Source organism: Lingula anatina, chromosome 1 (assembly GCF_051362555.1).
Source record: "Lingula anatina isolate TDL-2025a chromosome 1, LinAna3.0, whole genome shotgun sequence".
Lineage (NCBI taxonomy): Eukaryota > Metazoa > Brachiopoda > Lingulata > Lingulida > Lingulidae > Lingula > Lingula anatina.
Window position 1 is genome coordinate 31,886,771 of NC_141767.1, and position 11,511 is coordinate 31,898,281.

An 11,511-nucleotide genomic window follows, 5' to 3' on the forward strand; every position below is an offset into this window, starting at 1 on the left:
TAGCCGTCTCCAATGGCAAAGAGCACAGCGAACACGTTACTGATATTGACTGGGTCATTGACAGCACAGGAGAAACACATCTGCGCATGCGCCACACGAAATACAATCAGGTGATGCAGGAGGTTTTTGGTAAATTGGAGATTGTTAATTTCTAAAAAATCATTTGAAAGACCTTAATTGGTCAAACAATATATATTTTTTGTCAACATATATTTTAATTGGTCAAACAACATGGCTTTCGTCAACATATATTTTGTATTAGTTGTCATCGAAAATCATCGAAATAATATTTGAAAACTTGTGATGCTTGCATTTTTACAGTATCAATTTAGTTTTTTATGGCTTCACTCCTTTCCATTTCCCTTTTAAATTTCCTTTGCCTGCACTCACTGGTAACGCTTTTTAGCAGATCTCCACAGATCTTCACAATTCAAATCATGTTGCAATCGATAAAAGACTCAGGAAGGTGGGCTTTTTGGACGAGATGACCTGACTCCCATTATCAATATAGATACAAGCATATCAAGTGTTTCTACGCCACTTTTAGTCTTCTTGATGAATATTCAACAATATGCTTTATTGTAGTTTGCCAGTGTCAAATTGTTTGTAGAATTTCTCTATTAAACAATACCAGAGACATTGCTGCATGCACAGGCCTTTGACGCATGTGTTGTCCCAGACACCTTTCCCACCAAAAGCTACAACTTAGCTATTGCGAAGTCAACCGCAGTCCAAGGTCGATGTGTGGCCGTGTTTTACAAAGAGACATTAGCAGCGGTTGTATCAATAACGAGTAGGCACCAAATGAAGTTTAGGTTTAACATAATTCTCTATGTTCCCACATGTAGTGACCTCTCTTCTACTCCCAATACCTTCAGTTACGAGTATTTCTCAGCAAGAAAACGATGGATCGATGTTCACAGGAATCGAAATACTTAACATCATAATTTTTTGTCCAAAGAGACTCGATCTAACTGAAGATTGAGATTAGGAGTATATTGGCCTATGTCGTGCATGTTATAATGGTAAGCCATAGAACAGAAAGGCAATGATTGACAAAAGTACCCAAACAAATGAACAAAACGAAAGTGAAATTCGCCGTCGCCTGCATTTTTTTTTTTTTTTTTTTTTTTTTTTTTTTGCCAGTTTTGTTGCGATTAAGCCTCCCTTTTTTTTCTACTCGTATCTCACTGGCAACTACAGCCTGTGTTGGAAAGAAATGATTCATTCTTTTTCTGTTGTATGAATTGATTTTATTTCAAAATGGTAATATCATTGTCATAGATTAGTTTGGTTTACAATTCATTTCCCTGGCACATTTAAGCAACACTAACTGAGCTCTAGGTCGTCTAGAAAAGAACTTGTTTGTCAGTTTTTTTTTTTAATTCTCTTGTCAGTACAGAGAGGTGATTTTTTTCGTCCTACCGCTTGCCAATCTTATAAGGCGGAGCGCCATACCAAACCGATGTAACGAAACTGAGTGTCTGTGTAACAGAAAGTCAGCGCTTTCCATTTAGTTATAGCGGTTAGGGTTAGCCTGACCTAAGTGGGTCAAAATCTAGGACGAGGCTTACCTGTAGGCCTACAAATGAATGGGAAGCGGACTTTCTATCATGTGGGACTCTCTGTCACGTTACACGGCTCTCTTGTATTAAAGGTGTTTGACCAGTGCAAGGGATCGTTATATGTTGGGCTTTGTCTCATAATAGAGTGCCCGATCAGTGCGCCCTGACTTTATAAACTGCACTTTGAATTTTGCTGTTTCATTCTCACACGTTTGTCTTCATATTAAACCGAACCGTGACCTAATAACGTCAGATGTTACGTGTACCTGAGGTAAACCGTCAACATAAAGGCCATTTAATTATACTGAACTGAGAATGCTTTCTTAAAATTTCCAAAGCTTGTTGTACATGTATGTTATGCTTATATACAAGTTCAAATCGCGGAGACTAGCGTATAATGTCTGAACGATAACGGATTTATACGCATAAATTCCGTTTTACGAAGGCAATATTATCACTTTTTTTTTTTTTTTTTTTTTTTTTTTTTTTTTTTTTTTTTTTTTTTTTGTCGAGCTGTGTATCACGTTGATTACAGATACGCTACATTAGAGTGATTTATGCCCTTTGCATGTGTAACATCATACCAATACATTAATAAGAAACTGGATTACTTTGTATGCTATATGTACATCATTTATATTAAGAAGGGCATGTTTACGTGATGATTACAAAGTTTACAATGTATTTTTTTACTCTCAATTACAGTATGATTGTAAGACAAGTGCACTTATATTCACTTTGCTTTTCGATTCGCTTTTTTACATTCACGGTAGTCATGCATTGCTATGTGGTAAAATTGAATTGAGCTGATAAAGCATGTACGCGATTTCAAAGGATATATTATCATAATATGAATACAACTGGAATATACATGTAATTTGGCATATAATATAGTGGTTTTCTACTGATGCCACGTGTTTAATACACATTGATGATGTTGGGTCTTGATAGCAATTTTCAATCCAGCTTTTTTAACATTAACACGAACAGTGTACCGGTGTAATGTGACAGAGAGTCCCCCAAGATAGAGAGTCCGCGTCCCATTCATTTGTATAGGTAGGCCTCGCCCTAGATTTTAACCCACTTAGGTCAGACAGCTAAATGGAGGGCGCACAATCTGTTACACGGACCCCCAGTTTCGTTACACCCACATTTTCAATCTTGACTACTTCTACTGCTTCGAACTTCATATTTTACTGAAGTTCCCCAAAAAATAAAATATGGGTTTAGTTCGGGAAAATTTGAAGTAAAACTAAAATTAAAATAAAAATAGAAATAGAAAAATAAGTAACTTAAAACCGTAAATATAATCAGATCATACTGATTTTTTGAAAAACATGCCTTTTAATGAAATAAAGCTTGTATTTATTACAGAAACAGTTTGACGCTTGTTGGCAAACGTGGCAGAAAATACATAAAGAGTACGCCCTGGTATATGGTGGAAAAAGAAATAAATAAATTTAAAAAAATTAAAAACTTTTATCCACGTATCACTTTACAACAAATCCTAATCTTCAGTCAGCCACCCGCATTAGGCTGTAAAAGGTACTGGGTTAATAATAGCATACACCATAGCTGCACATCAGTGGGAATTAATTCTCAAGCGTGATCTTCAGATTCAGTAAAATAAATGACACCATCTGATCATGAACAGATGCAGGAGACTTGAAAATCAGAGTGAAAACGGGTCTGATTCTAGTTAAGAATGATCAATAGCTAACGAAACTAGAACCGGTAAAGCACATAGCGTTATCCATATGCAATTAATAGAAAATTGGAAGTAATTTATCTCTTGTATTTGACGGATAATTCTCCCTAATGATATCTCAAAGTCACTTAATGGGCTTCCACACACCTGCTGAGGGGAATTTTAGAGTAATGTCATTGCTTCATTAGAATAATAAGTCTTTAAGGGAGACCGATACGAAATTAAGGCTGGTGGTCCTTTTCCCGTTTCCTTTATGTGAAATACCTATCTTAATATAAATGCTATAAAAATAAACAAATTTCTAAAACAGAGTCTGTTTTTTGTTGCTTATTCCCCGACCCACTTGCTTCTGCACATAGTCCACAGAGTGGACTCCCTTTAATCGCCAATATCGCTGTTTTGTGTATTGATGGAAATTAAATGTAAAACAATATAAGACATGAAATTAAAATTGGCACGGCTGATGACTAGGGTGTGAATTACAATCTGGTGCCAGTGATTGATTTTAATTTGTTTGTTTGGTTGTTTGTTTGTTTGTTTGTTTGTTTGTTTGTTTGTTTGTTGTTTGTTTGTTTGTTTGTTTGTTTGTTTGTTTGGGAGGTATGAGACACTTCAATTTCCTGTGACACAAATATTATTTAAATATCCCTTCAAAGCAATCCTTATACAACAGTCTAACGCACGTCTATAATGGCAAGTTTCTTTTCAGAGACATTGATATCACTATATGCATTCACCTTGCCTTGCCTTCACCTACTGTCTCTTTCAAAAATGGTTAAATATTCTGACAACAATGTAATTTTGGAATTTTGGTAGATTTATTAAGGCCATAAATGCTGTAAAACAAATTTTGAGAATTATTTTTCTTTAGTTTTCTTTTAACCTCCGTCGTCGGCGAGGTTCATATTGTGTGAAAAAAACATGGTCAAGGCTGCTTGTATTCGGAGCTACTGCCACTATCAATCAACCTCCTTGAAAACCCTGGAGAGCACAAATGAGATAGTTAGAGCAATGAAGACGTGGAAAACATTTTAATCAATCATTTATTTCTTTGTGCATGTGTCTTTCTTTTCAAGCCGCATTTATGGAGAATGCCCCCTGCAGACCCTTCGGCATAGCATGAAGAGCGAAACACAGAGTTTGAATAAAATGTATCTGCTATACATACTGAAGCCAAACTGTTGACTAAGACTGGGTTCCCATACCTAGATCGATCTAACAGGATCGATCCATCTCAAAGGGGTTTCTCGCTAAATTGCATTCAGCTTAAGCGGCTTAGATGTCTGGCACGCCTACTGAAACTGCTAAACAATAGTTAATTACCCCTAACAGGTTCAGTAGGCGTGTCAGACATCTACGCCGCTTAAGTTGATTGCAATTTAGCAAGAACCCCCTTGGAGATAGATCGATCTACAGTTAGCACGATAGGGTCTGGGAATGGTCCCTAACATGCTTGTCACGTATGGCGGTAACAGGGACGGTCACTCACATACACTCATTTTGTGAAGAAACAAAATTGACACTTCACACCAAACACATTTCACGGTTTCTCAATGGATAACATGTCTGAAGTCGCAAGTGTTAAATGCGATGCCTGAGATCACCCACAGTTGTAGAAATAACTGGAAACTGCAGATGCAAGCCTCTAATGGAGGTGAAATACAAGTACATGTAATCTATGCCTGAAGTGCGATATCTCCGACTTGAGAATTTTCAGTCAAATGCAACAAGCCATCTCACGTTACAGAAGTTGGTTTTTGTCTGCTCAAAAGCAATTTCACATAATCTGGTGCATTATCCCCCCTCCCCCCTTGGCTACAGAATATTGTATGTTTTTTTCAATTCGTCACTCATCTGTCTTTCATTCGAATAGGAAAAATATATCACAATGCATTTAGTCCCATTAAAATGAAGGCCCTTGGTAGTAAATATACTACAATGAACAGGCTCGGACGGAAATCGTCTCAATTTCCTGTTAGATTCTTGGTGCGCTTTAATATCTTTTCGGTATATCTCTCTTATTTCACGAGGTTATGCTATTGGTTATCTAAAATGACATATAATATCGATGCCGATATTTAAAACAAGTGAGTTCGATAACGGAGGCGAACAGTTCTGAAAGAGATCGATTTGTAATGGCAAGACCCATGTTTAGCTGGCCCTGCAGGTCGTCGTACAAAAAGTGGCTTCAATCAGACAGATATCCATCACATGAAGATGTCACTGACTTTGATTCACTGTTTAACAGTAATGGCGATTTAGGATAAGATGATTATGGATAACTTTGCCCTTTACTAACAGTTTGCCATGAAGTTCTGGAAATAAAAAGGTTAAATAATTCTATATGAAAAATGACAATTGACAATTTGAAAATGGTGCTGGTCAGGGCTTACTGGTAGGTATATGTCCTGAATTAAACGTATTTAGCAATGATCAGTGATGACAAAATTGTTTTTTCTTTTTCATTTCCTTGTATTTATAACTTTGAAATTGTTTAATGCGGCGTTTCCCAATTTAAATATAATATAATGTACATGTACTTTTCCAATTTACTAGGTTTTTTTCAGTCATTAAAAACAGGTTATCTAGACTATATATATACTGCAGTTTTCTTGGTTGAAATGATACCAAAATTCACCATTTTGCTTCAGATTTTCAAAATTGTCTTGGGGGAGTTCCCCCAAACCCCCGACTGCGGAGAGGAAACCCCCTCCTCTCCACCCCCCCCCCCAACCTACGCTACCAGTACCCTCTGAAAATTGTCCCCATTAAGTAAGATAGGCCTTTAAAAGATAGGCTTCAAAATTTTACCAAGTTATCAAAACCATTTACAATATAATAATTATCAGAATTGTATGTACATGATTATGTGATTTTTTTAAATGGTTACTTATTCTGTACACATACAAAAGAAATGTGGTTTTTGATAACCAAATTATATGCTTATGATAAAGAAATTAGCTTCAATTTTTATCTTGGTGAAAGTGTGAGTTGCATATCTTGTGGAAATAAGGAAAACTTGAATTAGAATAATTCACTTTTTTATTTTTAATTATTTTTGATTATTTTTAAATTATTTTTATTTTTAATTTGTTTGTAGCAGATATTTAATTAATCGTCCGGAGTTTTTGTAGACTGCATTTATAAGTTATCTATATTTGTAATGAAATGAATAGTTTGTTTCATGGGGTCAGCTGTAGAGTGGGCTACTTCAAAATGAATCGTGAAACTTGAGTGAAGTATTGAAGCAGTCGGTGGTTTACAGCAGTCCTCTAGCCATTGTCAACAATATTGCGGACGCTGCTGTTTGCAGTCAGGGGACCCATCTCAAGCTGTTCTTCCGCCAACACCTCCTGTCATGACGAAAAAACGCTGCATATAATTAGTCAGTCAACTACAGTTTCCTCAATATCACAACCATGGGATGTTTTAGTGGGTGAATATAGAAAACGAATTCCATCTTTTCCCATCACATACATTTAAGGTATAAAGTCTTTGACATTTGGTTATTTTAACTTATATACATACACAAATTGCTTGAAGTCTGTGAAGGTTCACTCTAAGGAACCAGCCAGTATTTACTCTATTAGAAGTGGTCAGTGTAATGTAATGAATCCAGGCGTTACCTGAGCAATGTCTAAAATGGGAGAGGTGACCACATCGGTTGTGAAATTATTCACGTAATAGTCACAGAGCCAGCTGCATTTAAATAGATAGATAGATAGATAGATAGATAGATAGATAAATAAATAAATAAATAAATAAATAAATATAAAATTATAATAGATAAATAGACAAATGAATAGAAGAAAGATATATTAATTCCAAAAAAGATATAATAAAAAAATGAAAATTTTAAAGATATGGCTAAAACTGTTAAATAAAATTTTTAGCTATAAGGAGCCTTGCAGGAAGAAAAAAACATTGATGTAATTCGTACCGATGACTTAAAAAGCCAGTCATGCTGTCAATTCTTTGGTCCACGTTGCTGAAATGAAATAGAGAGAAATAGTTCAATCTGTGTTGACAGTTCAATATGAGACGAATTGGGGACAATGGAAACTGAAGACGATTTCTACGAAGATAACACGGCTTATTTAAAAAGTGCATTATGTACTTTTGTGTCTTTAGACAGGCCTATGCTTAGAAGTCTAGTGACAGATGTTGATGACAATTCATTAAATTATTTTAATACCGCACATATTCATGTAGTTGTTCATACTGTAGTGTTGCCTACCAGACTAATCTGTCAATCAGATCCCTGAAGACGTGCTCTGTATCTGTGTAGATGATGGTGCCTTGGAGGATTTTTCTTCTGGCTTCTGCTCTAGTTGGCAGTTCAGTCCAAAGTGGGTGTCTAAATAAATTGACTAAAATTACTCTTGTTTTCCAACACGTCCTACTATTACTATTGGAAACAAGGCAGCAAAGCTGTCAAATGTACAGACAAAAAGAAGAAAATAATAATTCACAAAACAGAATACTGTTAATTCTGATGCAATAATACATTATACTTAACTGCAAAGTCAACTTCAAATTTTAATTATGCACAACAGGTAACACCAATGAAAGTTAAAGGATAAGGTTTCAGGGCCATGAGAGTTAAAGTACACACTTACAAAATGCCAGGTCGAGAAAAATGAAAATTTCACAAAAAAATTGCATTAATCCAATAAAAATGATAATCCAAGAGAGCTGGTTTTCTTATTTAATCTGTATGTCAAGAAGGGTAAATGACATGATTTTTCTTTAATGGTCACTATGAAGGCAGTGCCCAAATTGGGGTTTCTTCAAATTTGATGCAATATTACATAATGCATAACAGCATAATGACCATCAATTCTTAATAATAAAGTAAAAGTATCATGAGTATTCAGAAAATGTGACTAGCACAGGTTTTCATAGCACATGGAAGTTATAGTTACACCTTAAATTTTCACGAAAAAATGTATAACTTCCAGAAAAATTAATCAAGTTCCATGTTTCTTTTCTGTAAGTGTGAGAAGTGTAAGTGGCATGGATTTGCTTTAATGGTCACTATGGCAGCAGTGCCCAAAACAGGGTTTACTTCAATTTTGATGCAATATTACATAATGTAATATTGCATAATGTAATAACAGTATAATGACATTCAATTTTTAATAACAAAATAAATGTATCACAGATATTCAGAAAATGTGACTAGCAAAAGTCTTCAAGTCCATGGAAGTTCAGAGTCAAACCTTGAAAATGCCAAATTGTAAACAAGAGAACTATACTGAAATGTATTTATTTCCATTTTCAACACCTTTTTCACATAACATAAAATTATCGATTTCCTGTTATTTTTAAATGATCAACTAAGTAAATTGTTGACATAGGAAAAAAAATATCAATAGAACAATTTTAAATGTCCAATTTGCTCCATTCTGAGATTCTGAACATAGTGAATGATTGAATCTGACAAACTATAAAGGTATGAGTTTATTTCCATTTTTGACACTTTATTACACAATAACAGGTTTACCATCATTTTTATATGATAAACTAACAATATTGTTAAGATGCAGAAAATGTCAAAAGAACACCTTTACATATCTAATTAGTTAAAAAATGAGACTGTTAACATGCCTAATTATATGAAAAAACACTAATTTACAAAAAAAGGCATAACTTCACCAAAACTTAACCGATCAAGCTTATTTTCGGACTTAATCTGTATTTCAGTAATACTGATAACTCCTGTGAATTTCAAGACAATTGGCCAATCGATTTTTCTTGAAATGTGTTATCAGTGTTGCATATATGCTGAAAAAAGTGAAAAAACAGCACAACTTTGATAAAAATGGCCCGATCATGCTGATTTTCGAACTTGACCTGCATATTATGAATATTCTTCAGTTACCTAAGTTTCAAGCCAAAACGGTTTACTTTTTCACTTATCGTTACTACCATAAAAATGGCTCGATCATGCTGATTTTCGAACTTGACCTGCATATTATAAATATTCATCAGTTCTGTAAGTTTCAAGCCAGAAGGTAAAACGGTTTCCACTTATCGTGTTATCGGTGTTGCACATATGCTGAAAAAATGAAAAAATAGCATAACTTCCATAAAAATGGCCCGATCATGCTGATTTTCGAACTTGACCTGCGTATTATGAATATTCATCAGTTCTGTAAGTTTCAAGCCAAAAGGTAAAACAATTTTTCACTTATCGTGCTATCGGTGAAAGTGCACGGCGACGACGACGGCAACGACAGACGCAGGTGATGGCTATATGTACAGACACAGCTGTGTCTGTACATAAAAATTACTGAATGCCTATATATATACATTCTAATTTTCCTGTTCATATTACTAGCAGCTCTAAAGAAGGGAGGGTGTTATTTTGGCCTAATATTTTCCATCAAAGCTGTTGGTTTGAATATCAGTCCAGTCATCATTCACATAACTGTATCTTTTTTCTTACCTTCCCTCCATCAATTCAAAAAGCAAGACACCCAAGGCGTAGTAATCGACCCTCCACGAGGCGGCGTCACCCCCCAGAACCTCAGGAGTCATGTTCTTATAGAGGGTGAAGTTCATCAACTCCACCCCATTGATACTTTCCCCAGCCTCATTTAGAGGGTGAACGGACCCTAGATCACACTGGAAGAAAGAACTCCGCATTTAAAAATTAAATAAAAAAGGGAATCTTCTGGTTACCAAAATGAAAGTATTCATTACATCCAAAGTCTTCTTTTATCAATCTAATACAAAACCATATTTTACCATTACATGTTATCATTCGGATTTTCACACAGCGGTGTCGCATGAACAGTAATTTTTAGGTACATAAAATGGAGCCTTAGCGAACAGCGAGACGGTATAGAAATATCAGGCCCCACCGAGGAACGTTATAGCGAAAAGAAAAAATTAATTCGAATTTTTTTACTCAGATAATCAAACTGAACCACAACAAAGCGAATATCTTACCAGTTTAGGGATTCCGTGTAGACTAATCAAGACGTTGTTCGTTTTTAAATCAAAATGGGCTACGTGTCGTTGGTGCAAGTGCCCAATAGCCATACAGACACATGTGGCTATATACTTCACCATCTGAAGAGGAACTTCGTCCCTACCAAATGGATTTAAGCAACTGTCAGTATGATATTCTTGTCAACGTTTAAGAAAAAAATATTGTGTGGAATAACGTATTTCTTATAACATAGACATTTTTGGATAGAACAAGATAAAATCCGAAAAAATGAAAGGATTATTTAAAGAAAAGAAAGTAATATAATTACTTACAAAAATGTCTCCCAATACTCTTGCAGAATGTCCAGGTCCATCGGACATAGTTCCGACAGTAGAACAGGCAAGCCAGGTCGAATTTCAAAGGAGTGAACGAGTCTGGAACGGGAATTTCTCATATCAGACTGAGATAAACTACACAAATATATATCGGGTTGACGAAATATTTTGAATCTGTACAGAGTGATTTCTCATTGTATGATGAATAATTGAGATTTTACAGTTAAAGTTAATGACGTATTTATCCGTCCAGTATGTTTTAATACTCATTAAATTTAGCAAAATGATATTGTGAAAGATGTTGATAATTGAACATCATGTATGCATCAAACATTAAACGAGGGGAAGATATTATAACTTGGCGTATTTCGTAAACACCTTAAGATAAATTTGCTGTCTATCCTCTTCATGAAAGAAACTTCTTTGTAGATGAACCTTGCATAGGCCTCGGAAGTTGGCACCTTTAATGCTAGGTTGTCTTTAAACTAAATATAAAATATATCGAACAGTTAGTGTAATGTCACATCTGTAAATAACAACAGTAAAGATAAAGTGGTGACATTACTACATGATTAATCACTTTAATTTTTTTTTATTTATTATTTTATTTTTTTTTTTTTTTTGCTACTGCTTTAAAAATTTACAATCGTAATTACTATTGCTACTCCCGCTATTCCAGATCACTTATGTTTGTTCATCATGATAAGTTCAATACCTTGTACACTGCACCGAACCCGCCACCTCCCAAAATCGGAAGCATCGTGTCTTCCTTCCAAAAAAGAGCCCGAACCTTAAACAATGAATAAAGGGAAATTGAATCCTCATTTTGACCTGAGCATATACTCGATATGAAGTTATCGAATGCTCGTTCCTATTTTTCAGGACTTGCGTTTTGAATTGAATCTTCTTGACGAGTGAAATTGTCAAAAGCAGTTTAATAGAAGCTTAAATAGAATGACCCGA

General features: G+C 35.0%; 1 protein-coding gene across 1 annotated transcript; it reads right to left on the reverse strand.

The window, feature by feature from the left end:
• Positions 1 to 6,545: 6,545 nt before the first annotated feature.
• LOC106168861 (cAMP-dependent protein kinase catalytic subunit-like) lies at positions 6,546 to 9,924 on the reverse strand. The gene is made up of 5 exons (XM_087002523.1): positions 9,725 to 9,924; positions 7,511 to 7,630; positions 7,214 to 7,261; positions 6,900 to 6,972; positions 6,546 to 6,626 (listed from the first exon to the last, which is right to left on the reverse strand). The coding sequence occupies exons 1-5, from the start codon at positions 9,922 to 9,924 to the stop codon at positions 6,546 to 6,548; spliced, it is 522 nt and encodes a 173-aa protein (XP_086858649.1).
• Between the last annotated feature and the right edge of the window lie 1,587 nt (positions 9,925 to 11,511).